Here is a 25,489-nt window from a genome sequence, read left to right as displayed (position 1 = left end):
AGGTTCTCGTGTTACGACCCAGCAGTATACCTGTGACAGCCGCTAGCTGCAGACCTGTTTTGGCAGTTGAGGAAGTGGAGTGGATAGGGGTGAGCTGCCGTTTCTTCTGATCACCAGTTTTCTCCTGTTTTGAGTTAGTTAAGGAGGTCAGACTCTGTCTTTATTTTTGGCTTTTGTTTTGTTAAGGTCAGGTGTGTGGGAATCAGTTTAGATTCGTTTTGTTTATTATTTTGGCCTTGGCTCACCCTGAAGTGTGATACTCCCGTTTTTTTGTCCCTCTTTTTATCACTTTGTAAATAAATCACATTATAAAGAACAGATTTGTTTCCTGTCGCTGCTTGGGTCATGGGGGGAAGCAAGTGCCTTACTCATGCTATTGCCTGGCTCTAGGCGGGTCGTAACACAGTGAATTGATCTTAGAAGGTGCATTAAACAATAAATATTGTGGCTGGGCCACAAGTGCACATCGCAAATTAGCTCGCATAGACACATTAGTTGTGCCGCTTCTTAATGACGGTATCTTAGCTAACAACCCCAACTACCAGATTCAATTTGTAATTGGCTAAAAATAACTAAGCCTACCGGTGAGAGAGATGTTGCTAGCTGGCAGTTTTTTCAAGCGATGTAGAAATTTCCACATTCCGACACTTCAAATGCTTCAGGAGCTTTCTGCTCAGCGCAGCATCAGCACCACGGAAATACACGGATACATCCGTAGACTCGAGACAGAATTCACAATGCGTTTTCTGGACTTTCAAGTGTACTGACCAGTGTTTTCTTTTCTGATCAAACCAGAAAGCTTTAATGACCACCTGGATTTGTCTCTCTTTAACTGGCTGGACACAGAGGACATCGAAATGCAGCTGATTGAACTGAAATGCTCGACTACCTGACAAGTTCAACTGCCTTGAGAACATTGCACAGTCATTATTGACAGTATTTGGCTCTACATGTCTGTGTGAGCAGATTTTCTCTCACACGAAAAGTGTCTCCTCAGCGCCTCCCGTAGCCTTCTGACTGCTGGACACTCGGAGACCTGTGTCTCTGAGTGGGAGACCAGAGATCACATTAGCATGTGTATCACAGTATTAAGAAACATGCTATATTGGCTGTTTATTTTTTCTTATCATTGTTCTGAGGAGACCATAAATAGCATTTGCATTTTCTGTTGTACAGTTCATTTGTTGTTATGGTGTTCTTATTATGGATAAGAAGTGTTTTGTGGTTTTTTTTGTTTTTTTCAAAATAATTATCTGCACTTTGCCAACATCTGCGAACAAATATAGTTCTATAAAGTTGTTCTATATAGTGTGTAACTGTTGATGTAGAGTGTTATTAAATTTATTTCTAATGCAATGGTTGATATGGCACATTGAAGAAATTTTAGATGGCACTCATCATCAGAAAGGTTGCCGACCCCTGTTCTAGAGAGTGTTGTTGACTTGATGTTGTGAAGTTATTTTTCTTAATTATTAAAATAATAATTCAGCCTAATGATTGCCTCACTCACGTGAACCAACTTCACATTTAAAATTCAAGTGAAAAGTTACAAGATAATAATGCAACACTCCAACATCAATTCCAGATATTATGTCTGCTTCATTTCAATTAATAAGGGAACAGGCCTGACCTGGCCATGAAACTGCTTGGTAGTAAATTATCCAATTAATTGTGAGCCTTTTAAATAACATGTGGGATTCTGACTCATTTAATGCAGTACTTTCATAAAAACACTTTGAACAATAGCTGAAAGGGTGCACTTCAATCAGATATTGATTTGATGACTGACAGCCTACTTTGGCGGTGTGCAGAGATGAAACTACAAAAAATGTTTCTTTGTACCATAAATTATGACACAGTGTACTGTGTATAATTCAATATCAGTATAATGAACGCAATGTTGACTTGAACATCGCCAAACTGCCAAAATGCTGCATAGCCAAAACTGACCCAAAATGCTGCGTAATCCAACTCCATCTTGTTAAATTCTAAGTTTACATGATTAATTACTGGCGTAACTTAATGGTGTTCGACATTATATGTGAGTTTATGGAAGTTCTCTAAGCTCAATCTAAAAAAATGAAACATAAAAATGGCAGATTTTTAACCAGACCCAAACTGTAAATGCCATGTTATTGTGAGCCTGTTTAGATGGACATCATGTCAACTGCACTGCTTTATAACAAAATCATGTCTGTAATTTTCAAATGTACTTACAAAGTACGTTTGGAGACTTTGACCACTGGCAACATTCCCAGAAGAACTTTCTCTGACTTCCGATACTTTTTCAGATCAAACACATCGAGTTTTTCATCTGACGTCAACAGCACAAACGTCAGAGCAGACCACTGAGCAGCAGAGTAATCTTCAAAATTCTGTTTTCCTGATCGCAGTTGCTCTTTGATGTCTTTCACAAGAGAGTGATCATTAAGCTCATTCAAACAGTAAAAAAGATTGAGGTTTTTTTCTGCATCACTGATGTCTTCATTGATCTTCTTTTTGATGTACTCAGCTGTCTCCTTGTTGGTCACCTTGTTATTTTTTTTGTTGTCTATCAGCAGCTCTTTCAGATGTTTCTGATTGGTCTCCAGTGAGAGGCCGAGCAGGAAGCGGAGAAACATATCCCAGTCTCCATGTTTACTATCTAAAGCTTTGTCCACTGCTTTCTTGTAGAAGTCGGATGCAGGCAAGTGTGAAACCACTGAAGGAGGTGTGGTAAGCAGATTTTCACTTTTGTTATTGAAGATGTAAAACACATAGAAAGCTGCCAGGAACTCCTGAATGCTCAAATGGACAAAGCAAAACAGTTTCTGTGGGTACATTGAAGGACCTTCTCTTTCGATCTGAGTCAATATCCCAGAAAAAACAGCAGCTTTCGTGATGTCAGTACCGCACTCTGTCAGGTTTTCCTCAGTAAAGAGAAAGTTTCCTTTCACAAGCTCCTCAAAAGCTAGTTTGCCTAAAGATATAATGGTTTCCTTGTTTCTTTCATTCCAGCATTTATCTATCTCACAGCTTTCACTTGTCTTATCTTCATTATACTTTCTGTTGGCCTGTCTGCACTCGATCAAAAGAAAGTATGTGTACATGTCAGTCAGCGTCTTGGGCATTTCATCTTCTTGGTTCGTGGTCACATATTCCTCCAGGACCTTTGCAGTGATCCAACAGAAAACTGGTATGTGACACATGATATAAAGGCTTCTTGATTTCTTCACATGGGTGAGGATTTTTTCAGATAGATCCTCATTAAACCTCTTCCTGAAGTACTCTTCTTTTTGCTCTTCATTGAATCCTCGCACCTCTGTGACCCGGGCAACTTTATCAGCAGGAATACGGTTGGAGGCTGCAGGTCGGGAGGTGATCCAGATCTGAGCTTCAGGAAGCAGATTTCCTTGGATGAGGTTGGTCAGCAGAATATTCACTGATGTTTGCTCTCTCACATCGATGCATTTATTACTTTCACTGAAGTCAAGATCAAGGCGACATTCATCAAAGCCATCCAGAACAACCAGAATTTTGTAATTGTCATAGTCAGATATTTCTGAGGTCTTCATAGCTGGAAAGAACTGATGAAGAAGGTTTTCAAAACTGAGTTGTTCCTCTCTTCTCAAATTAAGCTCTCGGAAAGGAAGTGGAAACATGAAAAAAATGTTTTGAACCGCGTTACCCTCAGCCCAGTCCAGCATGTACTTCATTGATGCGATAGTTTTTCCTATGCCTGCCACTCCAATTGTCATCACAGTTTTAATATGTTTATTTTCAACAGAGGTGAAAATCTCATTATATTTAATTGCTGTTTCTTGTTTAACTGGTTTGAACTTTGCATTTTGAACCTGTCTGATCTCTTGCTGCTCATTGACTTCTCCACTCTGCCCCTCTATGATGTAGAGCTCTGTGTAGATCTCATTCAGGACAGCAGAGGTTTGTTGCCTGTCGATGCCCTCAGACACACGAGTAAACTGCTCCTTCAGTTGAGACTTGAGTTTACGTTGGCTTGTAATTTCCGGCTTCTCTGTAAGAAAACCATTTAAAGTTATTTTTAACAGAAACTGCAGTGGTATGCACTATGCAGGTTTTCTTTTCAACAAAAACAAGATATTTTAAAGTGATCTTAATCAATAGTTCTCCAGTCTCTTCCTAAGGTCTTTTAAAGTTTTTTTCTTTGGGCATCAGTTGCTTTTTTACCCTTTTTTAATCTAGTCTTTGTACCTGGTCTTTTTCAGACCAATGTCTGCTTGTTTGTTTGATAGATAGAAAAAGAAAGAATAGAACACTATCATTTGTGGATTGGCCTCCAAAGAGCATGGACCTAAACATTATGGAATCTTGCCAGAGAACAACAAAAAAAAAAGCCTTGCACATCCTTGTCATTCCAAGAAGCCTGGATGACTATTCCCAAGAAACTAAATAGCAAGATAGCCTAATATAGCTCAGGTTGCTTTGAAAAATTAAAGTGGTCATGTCAAATTTTGAATTATAGGATCATTGAAATTGAACAATCTATGTTTTTGTCTCAAGTGTATTTCCGTGTACATTCGTAGATGTCTTAATAAAATGTTGCATCTATTTCCCATTTTTGTAGAAATATATTTTAAAAAATGGGATGGAAACCTGCAGTAATGTGTTGATTAAGTACTAATATCTTTTACATGTTTCACTAAATCGTTACACCTGTTTCCCATTTTGATAGAAGTAAATAAGGAAATATAAAGAAATGGGCTGCAACTCAAGACCTTTGGATAATAATATACTATAGAGGCCCTTGGCTGCATTTAATTTTAAGGTACAGTCTTTGTAACAATAATCTTACCTCGTATTTCTGTCCTCCTGTAAACTAATTTCTCATCATTCAGCCAATTATCAGCTGAAGGTCGGGACGTTATCCACACTAGAGCTGAAGGAAGCAGGTTCCCTTTGATGAGGTTGGTCAACAGCACGTCCACTGAGGCTGGTTCACTGATATCAGTCAAGGTGGTGTTGTTGTCAAAGTCGAGCAGGAGCTGAAATTGGTCAAGTCCATCCAAGATAAAACAAACTGGGAAGTGTGAAAATTCAGTGATTACAAAGTCTTTGGTTTCCTTCAAGCAATGGTTGAGAAGACCAACCAAGCTAATTTCCTTAGCTTTCATCTGATTAAGTTCAGAGACTTTGAGTGGAAATATTCCTAGTTCATCTTTCTTTTTTTGCGAAGATGAAGCATTTTTATTTTCTTCAACCCGCTGTTTATTATCTGCCCACTCTTTTATGTATTTTTGTACATGGAAGGATTTTCCGATATCAGCCTCTCCAACAGTCAGCACAGTTCTGATTTTTTCCCCTTTCTTCTCGTTAAAGATTTCAGATGTTGTCTTCAATTTCTCCACAGTCTGTTTCTTTTTCTGTTCATCAGTGCCCTCTGCAGTGCTGTCTTCTCTTATGATGTGTTCTGTGTTTTTCTGGTTAGGATGATCGGCGTCTTCAATCAGAGGCATTTCTCTAAGTCTTGTGCACAGATGTGTCACCAGCTTTGTCCATCTCTTTGACGTCTCTGAAAAGACAGAACAAAATAAAAGATAAATGTAACATGAACAACATTAATAATTAAGTATTTTTTAAGTCTGTTTAAATAATGAAACCAATGTGTTGTCTTTTAAAAGTCAATTTTGTTCAGTACCTTGACATTTTGTAACTTTCTGGATATAATCAGATGGAATCTTATCAACTCCTGAGGGTTGTGAGATGATCCAGAGATGAGCAGAAGGAAGAAGAGTCCCTTTGATTAGGTTTGTCAGCAGCTCATCCATCGTGGCCTGTGCCTCCATGTCAGTCAGGTCCGTGTTGTTTTTGAAATCCAGAGGAAGTGTACATTTTTCCAGGCCATCAAGAATAAAAAGTATTTTAAACTTGTCATAGGAGAGATGGCCTTGTTTTTTGAATGTGCTGAAATAATCATTCAACAGTTCTTCCATACTCTGATTTTTTACTTTTCTTTCATTCAGCTTACTGAACTGAAATGCAACTATAAAGTCTATGTTTTTGTTGGTCTTCTCTTTTGCCCAGTTAAACATGAACATCCTTGATTGAAATGTTTTACCAACCCCAGCAATTCCTGTTGTTAGCACTGTTCGCACATTAAACATGTCTTTGTAGTCGGGTTGCACTAATTCTTCTTTTTCTTCCTTTTGTACACAGAGTTCTGTGTCAGTCTCTTCATCACTCTTTTCCTTATAATCTGTACAAATTGCCATCTTCAGATTTTCTTTCAGTTTGTCTTCAACAGATTTCTCTACAGTAAAAATACACAGCCAAAAATCATGTGAACAATTTAGTATTCATTAATCGCAACAATTTAATTAACAATAAAACTGGCAGCAATATGACTGTTGTAAAGAAATACAATTGCATGCTATTCTTTCTTAGTGTGACACCTTCTTTGAGGAGCTAAGGTAGGAATAATATGTTGGACTAAGTACAACTATCTAGTTTTTACATATTTCAATTAAATCTTTGCATCTATTTCCCATTTAAAGAAATGGGCTGCAACTCAAGACCTTTGGATAATAATATACTATAGAGGCCCTTGGCTGCATTTAATTTTAAGATACAGTCTTTGTAAGAATAATCTTACCTCGTATTTCTGTCACCCTGTCAACACATTTCTCATCATTCTGCCAATTATCAGCTGAAGGGCGGGACGTTATCCACACTAGAGCTGAAGGAAGCAGGTTCCCTTTGATGAGGTTGGTCAACAGCACGTCCACTGAGGCTGGTTCACTGATATCAGTCAATATGTTGTTGTTGTCAAAGTTGAGAGGGAGCTGAAATTGGTCAAGTCCATCCAAGATAAAACAAACTGGGAAGTTTGAAATCTCAGTGATGACAAAGTCTTTGGTTTCCTTGAAGCAATGGTTGAGAAGACCCACCAAGCTAATTTTATCTTTCATCTGATTAAGTTCAGAGACTTCAAGTGGAAATATTCCTAATTCATTGTCTTTTCCTTTACCAAAAACAGATGTTTTAAGCCTAGTTAAAAGTGAAGGGCTTGTATTATCTGCCCACTCTTTTATGTATTTTTGTACATGGAAGGATTTCCCGATACCAGCCTCTCCGACAGTCAGCACAGTTCTGATTTTTTCCCCTTTCTTCTCGTTAAAGATTTCAGATGTTGTCTTCAATTTCTCCACAGTCTGTTTCTTTTTCAGTTCATCAGTGCCCTCTGCAGTGTTGTCTTCTCTTATGATGTGTTCTGTGTTTTTCTGGTGAGTATGATTGTTGTTTTTAACCAGAGGCATTTCTCTAAGTCTGTTGCGCAGATGTGTCACCAGCTTTGTCCATCTCTTTGAGGTCTCTGAAAAGACAAAAAAATATTTTTAAAAATGTACCAAAAACAACATTAATTATCAAATATTTTTAAGTCTGTTTAAATAAGGAAACCAGTGTGTTGTCTTTTAAAGCTTAATTTTGTTCAGTACCTTGACATTTTGTAACTTTTTGGATATAACGAGTAGGAATCTTATCAACTCCTGAGGGTTGTGAGATGATCCAGAGATGAGCAGAAGGAAGAAGAGTCCCTTTGATTAGGTTTGTCAGCAGCTCATCCATTGAGGCCTGTGCCTTCATGTCAGTCAGTATCTTATTGTTTTTGAAATCCAGAGGAAGTTCACATTCTTCCAGGCCATCCAGAATAAAAAGTATTTTAAACTTGTCATAGGAGAGATGTCCTTGTGGTTTAATTTCGCTGAAATAATCATTCAGCAGTTCTTCCATACTCTGAACTTGGTCTCCTCTTTCATTCAGCTCACTGAACTGGAATGAAACTATTAAGTCAATTTCTTTGTTAGCCTTCCCTTTTGCCCACTTAATTGTGAACATCTTTGTTTGAAATGTTTTCCCAACACCAGCCATTCCAGTTGTCAGCACTGTTCGCACATTGAACATGTCTTTGTAGTCAGGTTGCACTTTTTTTTCTTCCTTTTGTACACAGAGTTCTGTATCGATCTCTTCCTTACTCTGTTCTTTATACTTTTCATTCAATTCCTTCTTCAGAATTTCCTTCATTTTTTTTACAGCATCTTTCTCTACAATAAAAAGATACAGCAAAAAAATCACATGAACAACACTGTATTCATCGATTATAGCAATTTACTTAGTAATAATAGTAGCAATATGACTGCTGTAAAAAGAAAAATAAAACTGCATGTCATTCTTCTTTGGTGTGACACATTCTCGGAAGAAAAAAACTAGTAGTAATAGAAACTACTAGTAGTACTGCTAGTAGTAGAAACTAGTAGTATTTTTGATTACATAAAAATATCCTGTGTTCTGAAATATTTTTTGTTAACAGTGCTGACTTAAGAAGAATTAACTGTGTTAATGATGTTGGAAGAGTCAGCCTCACCACTGCGCTCACTTTTCTTGGTAGCCAGAGGTGGGTAGAGGAGCTAAAAATGTTACTCAAGTAAGAGCAGCACTACCTCAACATAGTTTTATTCAAGTAAAAGTAAATAATAGCTGTCCAAAAGATTACACAAGTAAGAGTAAAAAAGTATTTAGAAAAAAAGGCTACTTGATTACCGAGTAACTGTTCTGATTTAATGTTTAAAAATGACATAATTAGACAGACAAAAAGAAAAAGTTTAGTGCAAATTTTGGCATTTGAAAGAAAAATGAAAGAAGAAAAAAAAATACTACACATTAATAACATGATTAGAAAGTAAAAAATCAGAAGAAACTCTTTTCCAAATCATTTTTCTTTCAATATAAAACACACACACACACACACACATAAATTATTATTATATATATATGTATATATATATATATACATATATATATTAACTGTCTCTCATGCATTTTTGGTTAAAACATGTTTCTTATTCATTCAGTAAAGTTACACAAACTGAGTAAAGCAGCCAGACATTTTTCTCAGGTAAGAGTAACAATATTTCATAATAATATTACTCAAGTAAAAGTAAAAAGTACAGTGTAGTAAAACTACTAAAAGTATTTCTTCCAAAAAGTTACTCAAGTAAATGTAAAACGGTAAATGTAATTAGTTACGACCCACCTCTGTTGGTAGAACTGCTGTGGTCAGATCATGTGGTTGAGTATTAAGAGAGAGTAGACATTTATAATTAGTATAGCACGATAAAAAGGCTGTGACATCATTATCTTCATTCTAGCAAAGTGTATCACTGACACTTCACTTTGGTATTTTCTCATATTATCTCCTTTTCCTTTTATTCTTTTACAGTTACAACAGTAGCCCCACCCATATTGTCTCCTGCTTTCACTCAACATTAAGGTTCACAGGTTTAATAATATCAAAAGTATAACATTGCTGTTCATATTTATGGTTAAGTTAAATGCTAAACATTTGTAAATATCTCATCTTCTAGTTACCTCTGAAACTCTATGGAGGTTACTGTACAGCAGGGGTGTCCAAAGTCCGGCCATTTTTAATTGGCCCTCAAGTAATTTTATAAATAGAATAGAATATGGCCCGCACTTCAACTTTTGCTTGAGTGTAATCCACTTCTTAGTTTTAACACTAGGGGGAGCTACTGTTGATCAAGGCAGTTGGTCTACCAAAAAGGACAATCACAGAAGAAATTTACCCCAAGTTACTAAACATGGCAGAACCAAAGAAGCGAAAGGTAGAAAGTGAATGCAGAAAATTTCAGACACGGTGGGAGAGTGAATATTTCTTCAAAGAATTCAAGGGGACGTGTGTCTGTTTGATCTGCACTGAAACTGTGGCAGTTATGAAAGAGTGTAATGTACGACGTCATTATGAAACCAAACATCAGGCCTATGCATCCTACACTGGTGCTGAGCGAGAGCAGAAATTAAAGCAAAGGGTAGCTCTCCTGCGGGGTCAGCAACAGTATTTTTTTCATGCTCAAATTGTCCAGGAAAAGGCTCCAATAGCAGCTATGAGGTCGCCCAACTCATCGCAAGACATGGCAAGCCTTTTTCAGATGGAGACCTCATAAAACACTGCCTCGTTAAAGTCACCGAAATAATGTGCCCGAAAAAAGTGCAGGACTTCAACAACGTCAGCATGTCCAGAAATCCAGTTGTGCGACGCACTGAAGACTCGCCAGCAAACATTAAACTGCAACTGTCTGATAAAGCTGTGCTTTTGATTTTTACTCCATCGCATGCGATGAGACACCGATGCCACAGACACCGCACAGCTGCTAATTTTTTTTGCGGGGAGTGGACGAGAGCACGAGCGCTTTAGGTGAGTAAAAATATATTCCACAGTACACGTGTGTTAATAAGCATGCATGTGCAGGTACACATGCTTCAAATATCAATAATGCGCATCAATTCTGTCACTGCCCTGCTTTTGCGCACCACTTTCTTATATGCATTTTTCTTGTTAACACACAGAGTACACACCGCTGTGCACAGCGCACGCACACGCAAAGTCAGCTGATCTCCTCTGATGCAGATCTGCTCCTTGATCAAGTGACATTTGTCCGGATTTTTGGCACGAGTGGCGTACGATCAGCACCGCAGCTGGATGGCCCGATTTACATACCCAGCGCAGCTGATACTCACCAGAATAATTTACTAAAATTATATGGACTCATGTTATTAAGTCCAGTTCAGTCTGTTAATGCTGATAATCGTTTCAAACGAACGTTAATAGGTGTGTTGCTAAGCCTAATAACTTAAATAACAAACTTGAAATGTACCCGTCCCATTTTCCCCTTTATTGTTTTTTCTCTGTGCTGTAAATCTTCTGTCCAAGAGGAAATCTGCTGCTGTTCTGAGAATGAGCTACCAAAGCTTTTTCTGAATAAATCAATAAAGATTCATTTATGGAAAGCTGTGATGAAGGCAGTTTTGTCTTTAATTATATTCAACAATATAACACATTTGACCACTTTTAAATGATTTTTTTAACTTTAATACGCTACAGTTAAGGTTATATACCTAATTTCTAGTAAGTGGCCCAGCCCCTCCTATATTTTTATGTATGTGGCCCTCAGTGAAAAAAGTTTGGACACCCCTGCTGTACCGCATCAAAGAGATGGGGACCATACCGTCAAATCTTGGGTGAGAACCTCCTTCCCTAAACAGTTACTGTTACTTGACATGACTCCACCACAAGAAAGAGACTGGCCAACTCTACATAACTGTGCAGTAACTCTACATGGCACATTAGCCATAATCACTTCCAAAAAGCTAACACCCTAAAAATTCCACAAATATAACCTGACATTGATGTACTGTCGGAAAACACTATTCCAAGGGTGTAATTGTCATTTTTTAATATATTTACTAACGTCAGTGGGATTTTAAATTAGGTGTTATTGGTGATAGAACAGAAACTGTAAAATTATTTCAAAAATATCTTACCTTGCTGCTGTATTCTTGGAGCCTGGAGGGTCCTCGCTGTTACTTTCTGTGCTTTTTGTGGCAGAAGAGTCTGTTTTTTGTTCGCTTTAACACAGATCACAAAATACTTTCATCAGACAAAACAATATGGTGCAATATGTGAGATTCTTTTGTTCAGAACATGAAACGTATATCTACTCAAGCTAGCATGCTAACCAGGTGCCCATGTTTTCGTAATGTCACTCTGTATTTCAAGAGGCAAAAGTGAATCACTTTGGCATTCGAGCCAGCCTTCAGTTTGTACCACTACCAGACACAGCTACATACTAGAAATGATCAAACCAGCATGACAATCTGTTGAATTAAATACAAACACGCTTTAAAATGATCAATACTTACAACTAATTTTACAAATATTAGAACATCGTTGTTCATTAAGGAGGACTTTGAATGTAACACTTTAGTAAATATCTTAACTGGGTGAGTCTATGAATCTAGCGCAGTTTTAAATTCAATTACTAACAAACTTTTAGTGCCAGTGTATTAAGATAAGTATCTAATTAAAGCAGAAATCAATTTCTCAAAAAAATTGTTGAACTATGAAATTCAAGTATTAACACACATCCTCCAATTTGCTTTCAACGCTATAATGCCATAAAAAATAACTTTTGATATCAGCACCAAAGAAATTATCACCCAAATCTCTTGAAGAATAAACTACAAAGAAAGGTAAATGTCACTATACTACCTTACCTATTATCTACCTATAGTTACATTTTTTAAAATTTTCAGATTGAGCCTGACAAGCTCAATGCTTCATATGTATGACATGATGATGATGATGATGAATAAATGACAGTTCATAATTGTTTAAGAAAAGAAATTGTGCTGAAGAAAGTGCTGAAAATATTACAATTAAATAGATAATACAGAGTTGAAAACTAAGTACAATCTTTACTGCTTTCATAACAAGCAAGAGAGTAAATAACAGCCACGTGCAGCTACACAAATACACCTGATTATCCTATCATCAGGAAGTGTGACCACCTCTATAAAAGCAAAGGTTTTTGCAGTTTGCTGGTCTGGAGCATTCAGGTGTTTGTTAATACAATGCCAAGATGGAAAGATATCAGCCATGATCTGCAGTGGTCAGAGAAACTGCAAAAAACTCAGACTCTATAGGCCTCAATTAGCATTTTAAATGTTAAAGTTCATGAAAGTACATTTTGAGTGAATGAGTGAAAGAGAAAGCCTCTTCTCTGCAAAGAGAACACAGAGACTTCTGGGACCATGTCCTTTGAACTGACAAGTGTAGATGGGTAACACCACATTTGAAGAAAACCAAACACCACATCAACCTGAACACATCATACCAAACTGTCAAGCACAGTGTTAGAGAAAAAAAAATACTTGTAACCATCGCAAAGACATAACATTATGTACAGCTACTTTCAATACCATTGCTGTTTATGTAGACTTTTTCTCCAATTGAGCTTTCTGAATTAACTTTAATAATTTCCTTCTCCAAATCATCAATATGCCTTTCAGACCCAATTCCTGCCAGATTGCTCAAAGAATTCCAACCATTAATTAATGCTTCAATCTTAAATATGATTAACATATTAATCGGCTACATACCATAGGCCTTTAAGCTGGCAGTAGTTAAAATGTTACTTAAAAAGCCATTACTTAACCAATCTCCAACCTTCCTTTTATCTCAAAAGTTCTTGAAAAAAAACTGCTAACTGATCACCTGCAGATGACTCGTTTATTTAAAGAGTTTCAGAGCCCATCACAGTACAAAAACAGTTTTTATGTAGTTCAATTTAGTGAAGGTTATAAATGATCTTCTTATGGCCTCTGAAAGGGCACTCATCTCTATGCTGTTTTTCTATCTCAGCTTTTATGAAGCCATGTACACATTCAATTTTTATGTTTGGAGAATATCCAAGATGCTATTGAGGCAGAAGCACTCCAAAGTATGGTTGTATTTTACAAAAAAGGAGGCACTAGGGCCAGTTGCAACACGTGCAGAGCTTTGATCACAGGAAAGGGGGGAAATAACTCCAATATGGTCAAACATTTGACCACACAGCATCCAATTAATTTGCACGAATGTAACATCTTTGACACGCAGAAACGGTGGTGACGAGGAGGAGCTTATAGCACAGCGTCTTTTGTCTTAAATGTCCCAGGTAACGTAAAACTCCTCCAGGTCCTGTTGATTGTAAAAACCCATTTGTGCTATATTTTCTTCCCTAACTCAATGAGAATCGAAGTGATATTGATAATGGAATTCCAATCCATATATATATATATCAGATATTTATAGAAAATAAAGGAAGTCTAACTACTCTAAACCACATTGCAACACACACAGACACACAAAAACATACATGCCATGGGTCACAGAGAATGACCAATATCTTTAATTACTACCTCTACTACCCACAGTGCCAGCACCTACCTAATAACAAGCAGTTTCTAACTGGATAGAGGAACATTATTCCTTTTTCCCATTCCGCATTATCAGTCAAGGCTAATGCTAAGGTGGTCCTAAGTCTAATCGCCAAGTCGGGCGGCACCTCAACATCTTTACTATAACACTAAAAGCAACTTATTAAAGGAGGGTTCTCCTGTAGCGCATGAAAACTGGTCATCTGGATGGTGTGGACATCATCTACATATATGATCAATTGAGGTGTTGAAGTTTACCATGTAAGTTACTTGTGTAAGAAACTATTAATTTTATAAACTACATTTATAAGAATCAGAATCAGAATCAGCGTACTTTATTCATCCACAGGGAAATTATGTATACTATATACCAAGCAGATATACCAATACATACCAACATACATTTTATTACATGTATTATGGGTCAAATCACTAATGAGGATAATTTATTTGTTCCTCTCTTCCAGGTATTTCTGGATTAAGTATTGATAATCTAAGTACAAAACTATGATTTGTACCTCTTTCACCAATCTAGCAGCAGCCCCCATCACCCTTTAATAAGGAACTATGGCTTTGTAAATTACTAGCTGTAAACATACACGGCAGACCCAGTGGCATTTTGATCATTTTTATTAATACTTTGACGGTTGCTGTCCACAATACACACAGAGCTGCAGCTCTCCCGCTGCCAGCTCAACATAACAACCACAACAACAACACCAACCACAGGACGCAGTACAATATTTAATTCGGCGGGGCGTGATTGCGGATGCCGTGCAGGTGCGTCCGCCTTCTCTGCATGGCACCGCAGCCCACACCCCGCCACATACCCCCATCGCCCGACTGAGGCCGGGGAGCCATCCGGCCGAACCTACTCCCCCCACTGCGAGCGGGACAGGGGATCAGCCCGGACCGTCAGCGCCCCCGGGCCCTGGCCAAGCGACAGGGAGGTGTCTGTTCTGGTGGCCGCCCATGCATCCAGCGGCGCCGGTGATGAGGTGGGTCCGGGGTTCGCCCACGTATCCAATGGCAGCCCCGGAGCTGGACCAGGGCCCACCCATGTGGCAAGCAGCGGCGCAGCCGGTGTGGCATTGAGCTGGGGCTCACGGACGGCTGGGCAGGTGTCCACCATGCCGGACCCCACCACGCGCCGGCCTCTGGTGGAGGTGAGGCCGCTCTGCTCAGCCGCCGACCTCGGGCTTCGGTGGCGCGGACTCCCCTAGCACGGGCACCTCCGACTTATCCCGCGGCTTCTTCGCCCCCTCCCGGCTGGAGCGGCTCCCCATTAAACAACTCCTTGGTGGCAGAGCCCCTGGTGTGGATGAGGTCCGCCCCGAGTTCCTGAAGGCTCTGGACGTTGTAGGGCTGTCCTGGTTGACACGCCTCTACAATGTTGCATGGAGATCAGGGGCAGTACCCCTGGACTGGCAGACCGGGGTGGTGGTCCCCATCTTTAAGAAGGGGGACCGGAGGGTGTGTTCCAACTACAGGGGGATCACACTCCTCAGCCTCCCTGGGAAAGTCTATGCCAGGGTGCTGGAAAGGAGAGTTCGTCCGCTAGTCGAACCTCAGATACAGGAGGAACAATGCGGTTTTCGTCCTGGTCGCGGAACACTGGACCAGCTCTTTATCCTCTCAAGGATACCTGAGGGTGCATGGGAGTTTGCCCAACCAGTCTACATGTGTTTTGTGGACTTGGAGAAGGCATTCGACCGTGTCCCTCAGGGTGTCCTGTAGGAGGTCCTGCGGGAGTATGGGGTGTCTGGCCCATTGCTACGGGCCATTCGATCCCTGTACAACCGTTCCAAGAGCTTGGTTTGCATTGCCGGCAATAAGTCGGACTTGTTCCTGGTGGGTGATGGGCTCCGCCAGGGCTGCCCTTTGTCACCGATTCTGTTCATAATTTTTATGGACAGGATTTCTAGGCGCAGCCAAGTGGCGGAGGGCTTTCACTTCGGTGGTCTCAGAATCTCATCTCTGTTTTTTGTGGATGATGTGGTTCTGTTGGCTTCATCGAGTGATGGCCTCCAACTCGCACTGGAACGGTTCGCAGCCGAGTGTGAAGCAGCGGGAATGAGGATCAGCACCTCCAAATCTGAGGCCATGGTTCTCAGCCAGAAAAGGGTGGAGTGCCCACTCCGGGTCGGGGATGAGTTCCTGCCCCAAGTGGAGGAGTTCAAGTATCTCGGGGTCTTGTTCGCGAGTGATGGGAGGAGGGAGCCAGAAATCGACAGACGGATTGGTGCTGAGGCCGCAGTGATGCGGACGCTGCACCGGTCCGTCGTGGTGAAGAGGGAGCTGAGTGTAAAAGCGAAGCTCTCAATTTACCGGTCGATCTATGTCCCTACCCTCACCTATGGCCACGAGCTGTGGGTAGTGACCAAAAGAACGAGATCGCGGATACAAGCGGCGGAAATGAGCTTCCTCCGAAGGGTGGCTGGCCTCTCCCTTAGAGATAGGGTGAGAAGTTCAGCCATCCGGGAGGGGCTCAGAGTAGAGCCGCTGCTCCTCTACATCGAAAGGAGCCAGCTGAGGTGGTTCGGGCATCTGACAAGGATGCCTCCTGGGTGAGGTGTTCCGGGCATGTCCCACCGGGAGGAGGCCCCGGGGCAGACCCAGGACATGCTGGAGAGATTATATCTCTCGGCTGGCCTGGGAACGCCTTGGTGTTCCCCCGGATAAGCTGGAGGAGGTGGCTTGGGAGAGGGAGGTCTGGGCTTCTCTGCTTAGGCTGCTGCTCCCGCGACCCGGCCCCGGATAAAGCGGAAGAAGATGGATGGATGGATGGATGGATGGATGGATGGATGGATGGATGGACAGCAGCCAGAAAGACACATATACAAACAAACAGTACACTGGACACAGAACAGAAACATACACAATTTTTTTTTCTTACATATTTACATTAAGGACAATGGTTACTATAAACAGAGTACTGTACACTTATTAAATTAAATATAATTAACTACAGATAACAGGCAAACCCAGGTTGTAGTGCAAATCGGTTGATTAAATTATTGCAGTTACAGCGCAGATGTAAACATCTGTGATTGTTGGGAGCAGTTTTGATTGTACAGTCTGACAGCTGCAGGGAGGAAGGCCCTGCGGAAACGCTCCTTCATGCATCTAAGATGCAGCAGTCTGTCACTGAAGGAGCTCTGCAGTTCAGCAACATTTACATGCATGGGGTGGGAGACTCTGTCCATCAGAGATGTTATTTTGGCCAGAATCCTTCTGTCTCCCACCACCTGCACTGGGTCCAGGGTGCATCCCAGAACAGAGCTGGCCTTCCTGATGAGTTTATCCAACCTCTTCCTCTCAGCTGCCCATAAACTGCTGCTCCAACATACAACACTGTAAAAAATGACAGATGCCACCACAGAGTCATAGAAGGTCTTTAAAAGCACTCCCTGGACTCCAAATGATGTTCTGTGAGGTAGTCCGGTATCCACTGGGACATGTGGTGGTCCACTCCCGATAGCTCCAGCTTGTCTCTCAGAAGTCGTGGCTGGATGGTGTTGAAAGCACTGGAGAAATCAAAGAACATGATCCTCACAGTGCTTCCAGGCTTCTCCAGGTGAGTCAGAGCTCGGTGCAGGAGGTAGATGATGGCGTCCTCCACCCCAGTGCCAGGCTGGTAAGCAAACTGCAGCAGATCCAATGAAGACCTCACCAGGGGGCGCAGATGGTTTAGAACCAACCTCTCGAGGGTCTTCATCAGATGTGATGTCAAGGCTACCGGCCTTTAGCTGCTGAGGTCCTTGGGATGGGAGGTATTTGGTACCGGTACCACACAGGATGTCTTCCACAGCTGTGGTACTTTCCCCAGTAAAAAATCCTGTCACAACTTCACCTGCTTCCAAGGTGCATGGAGAAGATGAAAGAATTAAAAAAAGCCGGAACTCCAGCAACACTTGAGGAAAGAAGAACAACTTTAATAATTGACCAACGCGTTTCGGCTTGTGGCCTTCTGACCCTGTTGAAGGCTGTATGTATATAGAATATATATATATATATATAGTCTTATGCGTGCTGGGTGTTTTATATAAAAACAAAAAACACCCAGCACGCCCCTGCGGGCGGTTTATCCTTCAAGCTCGGGTCCTCTACCAGAGGCCTGGGAGCTTGAGGGTCCTGCACAGTATCTTAGCTGTTCCCAGGACTGCGCTCTTCTGGACAGAGATCTCCGATGTTGTTCCCGGGATCTGCTGGAGCCACTCGCCTAGCTTGGGAGTCACCGCACCTAGTGCTCCGATTACCACGGGGACCACCGTTACCTTCACCCTCCACATCCTCTCGAGCTCTTCTCTGAGCCCTTGGTATTTCTCCAGCTTCTCGTGTTCCTTCTTCCTGATATTGCTGTCATTCGAACCGCTACATCGATCACTACAGCCGTCTTCTTCTGTTTGTCTACCACCACTATGTCCGGTTGGTTAGCCACCACCATTTTGTCCGTCTGCATCTGGAAGTCCCACAGGATCTTAGCTCGGTCATTCTCCATCACCCTTGGGGCATCTCCCATTTTGACCTCGGGACTTCCAGGTTATACTCGGCACAGATGTTCCTGTACACTATGCCGGCCACTTGGTTATGGCGTTCCATGTATGCCTTGCCTGCTAGCATCTTGCACCCTGCTGTTATGTGCTGGATTGTCTCTGGGGCATCTTTACACAGCCTGCACCTGGGGTCTTGCCTGGTGTGATAGACCCCAGCCTCTATGGATCTTGTACTCAGAGCTTGTTCTTGTGCTGCCATGATTAGTGCCTCTGTGCTGTCTTTCAGTCCAGCTTTGTCCAGCCACTGGTAGGATTTCTGGATATCAGCCACCTCCTCTATCTGCCGGTGGTACATACCGTGCAGGGGCCTGTCCTTCCATGATGGTTCCTCGCCTTCCTCCTCTTTCTTGGGTTTCTGCTGCCTGAGGTATTCACTGAGCACGCTGTCAGTTGGGGCCATCTTCGTGATGTATTCGTGGATGTTTCTTGTCTCATCCTGGACTGTGGTGCTGACACTCACCAGTCCCCGCCCCTTCCTTCCGCTTAGCGTACAGCCTCAGGGTGCTGGACTTGGGGTGAAACCCTCCATGCATGGTAAGGAGCTTTCTTGTCTTTATGTCAGTGGCTTCTATCTCCTCCTATGGATATATATATATATATATATATATATATATATATATATTTCTTTAAATATATATATATATATATATATATATTTAAAGAACATATATATATATATATATATATATATATATATATATATATATATATATATATTTTTCTGTTTGTTACACAGTGCGTCTGATAATTAAGGGTACAACTCCTATGTTTCCCATGTAGAGGGAAATAGTGTGACACTGTGTTGGGCTGGTGCATAGTGGCTGTGCTGTTCATTGTGAGAGTATGGTTACATCAAAGCCAGCAGAGATGAATTTAAATTTAAGCTAATGATCCTTAGATTCATTCACTGAATTCCACCTTTAGAGCAACTGTGTGCTGTCTAGTATAAGACAGTGTGAACATTATATTGTCAGTGTGGGGGATGGAAATCAGCTAAGATATATTAGATTATGTGAGTTGTGATTTTTCCCCATGCTGAGCCTGCACAACTGACTTTAGGGTTCACCCAACTGCCGATTCCCAACTAAACCCTGACTGTATTTATTTTCATGTTGAAATGTTGAGGGAGAGTGGTCCTCTACAATGTAGGTTGAATAGAGTTTTTTAAGTTCTCGTTTTTCTCTGCTCATGTTCTACATAACAGTGCTCAACCTACAATAGATTTATTAGAATTACAATATATATTGAAATATGGTTTGTATTCCCATGTACTAATATTGTTTTACTATTACTTACACTTATTATTATAGTACAGGGTTTAAATCTTTACACAAAAATACCTGATAGAAATGTCCACCAAAGAGCTACTTTTTTCTTTCTTATTTTGAGTACAGGTACAGGCCTGTACTTTTTCCACTTTCACTTGAGTAAAGAAGTTGAATCAGTACTTCAAAGTCTACCACAAAGTTTTTAATACAAGCGCCTGTACATCTACATGTACTCTGCAACTGTTATTCAAAAAGTCACAATCAAAAATATTCTAAACATATAAGGGAGACCGTTGAATTGTTGAGCTACACACACACACAAACATTAACATAAATCAAAGAAACACACACATGAATCAAATGTCAACTTTTAAATCATCTATCCTGTTCTCCATATTCTTCTTGCTGAAAAAAAGAATATGTACAAATCCTGCAGACTACACCGTGTGAAAATGCTGTATTGCTTTTCTCGTAGAAGCCACAACAGACCTCCAGATACCTCTATTATTCTACACTTCTTTTCTACTGACAACAGTGTGACATGCTTTCGTAAACACTCCAAACATGTGAAATAACAGTGATCTACTGTTAAGAGTTCTAAAACACTATATTTAGAACTTACTCTAATGGCAGTGGGATTTAAAATTAGGTTTTCTTACTTGCTGAATAGAAATTTATTTCCAACGTGTCTTACCTTGGTTGATTATTACTGAAGAGTTGTGGTTTCGCTTTGGACATGTCACTATTCACAGTATTCTCTGCAGAAGACTCTGGCCGTTGACCCTCAAGTAAACTTTAGCATAAACCAGGAAATACTTTTATCAGACAATGCAATTTCCTTATTACATTTATCACCATGATACACTTGGTTTGTGTTGATAATAATATTACTTGACTTGCTGGTGAAAAAATGTCATTCAAATTATTTCCAAAATATCTTACCTCAGCACTTCGTTACTGAAGTTTACCAGTTCCCCTTTGGGCATGCCACTGTCCATGGGAACAGAACTCTTTCTAGTAGACACTGGTCTTTGCAGCTCAAGTGAACTTCAACACAGATCAGGAAGTGCTTTCATTAGACACAGCTTAAAAGTGAAATATGTAAGATTTGTTGTTTTCATTCTTCCAGACGACATTTCCTTATTAGATTTGTAGGTTAACCATTACATGGCATTAGAATTATTGCGGTAATTAAGAGTAATGTGAGATTAGGTTAGTTGTAGCATACACCTTACACTTATTTGCTGGTCTAATAAATGTGTTAAGCACATTATTTCAAGTGGAAAAAGTAAATCACTTTACCATCCTACTGGGCAGGGATAGCTGAGTGGTGGCCCCGTGATCGGAAGGTCGGGGATTCGAATCCACTAAACGGCTACCCTGAGCAAGGTACCGTCCCTACACACTGCTGCCCACTACCTCACTGAGTGAATAGGTTAAATGCAGAGAAGAATTTCCCCACGGGGATCACTAAAGTATACATTATATCATCCAGCCAGGCTTCTGTTTCTACTATTACCAGAAGCGTGGATATGGACATTACTTTTATTTTTATTGCACAAAGGATGAGAGTGCAATGGTAAAGTGGAGACTGCTCCGACACAGAAACAACTGAATTTTACACTTAACCCAACTTCAGCAGCATGCTAACACTAAGCTAACAAGAAATAAGGGTGATGTTAAAGCTGAGTGAAAGCTGACCCCAGCCCACCACCGTCATAAAGTGAGCCGTCAACTGCGCTGAAGCCGCTGCTGAACTTAAACAAATAACAAACTGGTGAGCAGTCAGCCTGCAGCCTCCGTTTCTACCTGCTCATGTGTTCAAAGTAGAATCACTGTGACAATCACTTTAAAGTCTCTTTGTGTTGGTTTTCATCTTTGCTTTGTGCTGTCCTCATTAGGATAGGGATTTGTGATGGTGTGTGGGGCTGTAGCCTCAGGTTTGAATTGCTAATTATGAGACAGTGTTTCAGATTATTTTACAGAGTAACATGAGAATAACGTTACAAGCAGTATAACAAATGTCTTTCTCCTGGGTGTAATTAAGTAAGGTAATGCATTACTTTTAAGAAAAGTGTTTTGTGTAATAGGCCCAATAATGACTTTTTCGAGTAATGACCCCAACATTCATCACAGCGAAGAGGGGAAACACCTCCAACATGCACAAACATTTCACCTCTCAGCATGTAATCAATTTGCATGAATGTAATGTCTTTGATATGCTGCTTAGAGATGGTGGTGACTCTCAAAGTGGACCTAATGAGAATCGATAAAGGAATCAACAAAGACTCGAATCGATAAGTGATATCGATAATAGAATCGGAATTTTTAAATTCTTATCAATTCCCATCCCTAATTACCAGACACAGCTAGAGCATAAAAATCATCAGACCTGCATGATCATTTGTTAAATATTCTACAAAGGCTCAATTTCCATGGGAAAAACTAAGATGGCAATGATTTAATTGTTCAGCTACACACACACACACCCACACACACACACACACACACACTAATAAGCTTTCAAACATCGATCCTATTCTCTATGTTCTTCTTCAGGAACTAATCCTGCAGACACAGTGCAGCTTTGAGAATGCTATATCACTGTTGTCATAGAAACACAGGTTAGCAACACATTTATCATTTATCCACATTTGTTTCCTATTCAGCTACACTTATTTTGTGCTGACAGCCTGCTTCGATGCCTATCCCAAGAGCTACAATCCAAAATATCTAAAGATATATCAATTAACAGCAATGTGCTGATAATAATATTACAAGATGTACTAACGAAAAAATGTCATTCAAATTACTTCCCAAATATCTTACCTCAGCACTTCATCACTGAAGTTTGGCACCTCCCCTTTGGACATCTCACTGTTCATGGAAGCATAACTCTCTGCAGGAGACACTGGTCTTCGGCCCTCACGTGATCTTTAACACAATTTAGAAAATGTCTTCATTAGACAACGTTTAAAAGTGCAATGTGTGAGATTTTCTGTTTAACTGATTCGACGATTTAACTGATTCATGACAACCAGCTGTAACAATTTTAATGTTAGGTCACAGAATTATATTTACTGTGTTTTGCTGAACATGATGCTGAACTCAGCATGCTAACCAGTTGACCCGGCCCCATTAATATCACTATTCATTTCAAGACCTGACTGATAACTGATGTAGTGTTCACTCTACCCTCAACATCTTCCATGTCCAGATACTCCTATAGCAGAAAAATAATCAACACTGAATGACCGTCCTCATGACAACTGACACAATTTGGTGTTATGTCCATTTATCACCATGATACACTTGCTTTGTGCTGATAATAATATTATATGATTTGCTGGTGAAAAAATGTCATTCAAATTATTTCCAAAATATCTTACGTCAGCACTTCATCACTGAAGTTTAGCGGTTCCGCTTTGGACATGTCACTTTTCATGGAAACATAACTCTCTGCAGGAGAGTCTGGCCCTAGCAGCTCAAGTGAACTTCAACACAGATCAGGAAGTGCTTTCATTAGACACAGCTTAAAAGTGAAATATGTAAGATTTGTTGTTTTCATTCTTCCAGACGACATTTCCTTATTAGATTTGTAGGTTAACCATTACATGGCATTAAAATTATTGTGGTAATTAAGAGTAATGTGAGATTAGGTTAGTTGTAGCATACACCTTACACTTATTTGCTGGTCTAATAAATGTGTTAAGCACATTATTTCAAGTGGAAAAAGTAAATCACTTTACCATCCTACTGGGCAGGGATAGCTGAGTGGTGGCCCCATGATCGGAAGGTCGGGGATTCGAATCCACTAAACGGCTACCCTGAGCAAGGTACCGTCCCTACACACTGCTGCCCACTACCTCACTGAGTGAATAGGTTAAATGCAGAGAAGAATTTCCCCACGGGGATCACTAAAGTATACATTATATCATCCAGCCAGGCTTCTGTTTCTACTATTACCAGAAGCGTGGATATGGACATTACTTTTATTTTTATTGCACAAAGGATGAGAGTGCAATGGTAAAGTGGAGACTGCTCCGACACAGAAACAACTGAATTTTACACTTAACCCAACTTCAGCAGCATGCTAACACTAAGCTAACAAGAAATAAGGGTGATGTTAAAGCTGAGTGAAAGCTGACCCCAGCCCACCACCGTCATAAAGTGAGCCGTCAACTGCGCTGAAGCCGCTGCTGAACTTAAACAAATAACAAACTGGTGAGCAGTCAGCCTGCAGCCTCCGTTTCTACCTGCTCATGTGTTCAAAGTAGAATCACTGTGACAATCACTTTAAAGTCTCTTTGTGTTGGTTTTCATCTTTGCTTTGTGCTGTCCTCATTAGGATAGGGATTTGTGATGGTGTGTGGGGCTGTAGCCTCAGGTTTGAATTGCTAATTATGAGACAATGTGTTTCAGATTATTTTACAGAGTAACATGAGAATAACGTTACAAGCAGTATAACAAATGTCTTTCTCCTGGGTGTAATTAAGTAAGGTAATGCATTACTTTTAAGAAAAGTGTTTTGTGTAATAGGCCCAATAATGACTTTTTCGAGTAATGACCCCTACATTCATCACAGCGAAGAGGGAAACACCTCCAACATGCACAAACATTTCACCTCTCAGCATGTAATCAATTTGCATGAATGTAATGTCTTTGATATGCTGCTTAGAGATGGTGGTGACTCTCAAAGTGGACCTAATGAGAATCGATAAAGGAATCAACAAAGACTCGAATCAATAAGTGATATCGATAATAGAATCGAATTTTTAAATTCTTATCAATTCCCATCCCTAATTACCAGACACAGCTAGAGCATAAAATCATCAGACCTGCATGATCATTTGTTAAATATTCTACAAAGGCTCAATTTCCATGGGAAAAACTAAGATGGCAATGATTTAATTGTTCAGCTACACACACACACACACACACACACACTAATAAGCTTTCAAACATCGATCCTATTCTCTATGTTCTTCTTCAGGAACTAATCCTGCAGACACAGTGCAGCTTTGAGAATGCTATATCACTGTTGTCATAGAAACACAGGTTAGCAACACATTTATCATTTATCCACATTTGTTTCCTATTCAGCTACACTTATTTTGTGCTGACAGCCTGCTTCGATGCCTATCCCAAGAGCTACAATCCAAAATATCTAAAGATATATCAATTAACAGCAATGTGCTGATAATAATATTACAAGATGTACTAACGAAAAATGTCATTCAAATTACTTCCCAAATATCTTACCTCAGCACTTCATCACTGAAGTTTGGCACCTCCCTTTGGACATCTCACTGTTCATGGAAGCATAACTCTCTGCAGGAGACACTGGTCTTCGGCCTCACGTGATCTTTAACACAATTTAGAAAATGTCTTCATTAGACAACGTTTAAAAAGTGCAATGTGTGAGATTTTCTGTTTAACTGATTCGACGATTTAACTGATTCATGACAACCAGCTGTAACAATTTTAATGTTAGGTCACAGAATTATATTTACTGTGTTTTGCTGAACATGATGCTGAACTCAGCATGCTAACCAGCTGACCCGGCCCCATTAATATCACTATTCATTTCAAGACCTGACTGATAACTGATGTAGTGTTCACTCTACCCTCAACATCTTCCATGTCCAGATACTCCTATAGCAGAAAAATAATCAACACTGAATGACAGTCCTCATGACAACTGACACAATTTGGTGTTATGTCCATTTATCACCATGATACACTTGCTTTGTGCTGATAATAATATTATATGATTTGCTGGTGAAAAAATGTCATTCAAATTATTTCCAAAATATCTTACGTCAGCACTTCATCACTGAAGTTTAGCAGTTCCGCTTTGGACATGTCACTTTTCAT

The 25,489-nt window shown here is 40.2% G+C and overlaps 1 protein-coding gene across 1 annotated transcript in view; it reads right to left on the bottom strand.

Annotated features, from left to right (window-relative positions):
• The window catches only part of LOC116325072, a 32,846-nt gene extending 9,447 nt beyond the window's left edge, over positions 1-23,399 (bottom strand). Inside the window, exons 1-12 of the mRNA XM_031745882.2 lie at positions 23,362-23,399; positions 23,002-23,106; positions 22,442-22,546; positions 20,555-20,659; positions 20,307-20,405; positions 11,353-11,436; positions 9,047-9,063; positions 7,452-8,057; positions 6,608-7,327; positions 5,654-6,265; positions 4,811-5,527; positions 2,218-4,012 (exon numbers count right to left, since the gene is read on the bottom strand). Of these exons, the coding sequence (XP_031601742.2) occupies positions 2,218-4,012; positions 4,811-5,527; positions 5,654-6,265; positions 6,608-7,327; positions 7,452-8,057; positions 9,047-9,063; positions 11,353-11,436; positions 20,307-20,405; positions 20,555-20,659; positions 22,442-22,546; positions 23,002-23,106; positions 23,362-23,399 (5,003 nt within the window). The remainder of the gene's footprint in view (positions 1-2,217; positions 4,013-4,810; positions 5,528-5,653; positions 6,266-6,607; positions 7,328-7,451; positions 8,058-9,046; positions 9,064-11,352; positions 11,437-20,306; positions 20,406-20,554; positions 20,660-22,441; positions 22,547-23,001; positions 23,107-23,361) is intronic.
• Between the last annotated feature and the right edge of the window lie 2,090 nt (positions 23,400-25,489).

The sequence above is a fragment of the Oreochromis aureus genome, linkage group 20 (assembly GCF_013358895.1).
Source record: "Oreochromis aureus strain Israel breed Guangdong linkage group 20, ZZ_aureus, whole genome shotgun sequence".
Taxonomy (NCBI): Eukaryota; Metazoa; Chordata; class Actinopteri; order Cichliformes; family Cichlidae; genus Oreochromis; species Oreochromis aureus.
The sequence above is the reverse complement of the archived record's forward strand: the minus strand, read 5'-3'. Positions and strand labels throughout refer to the sequence as shown.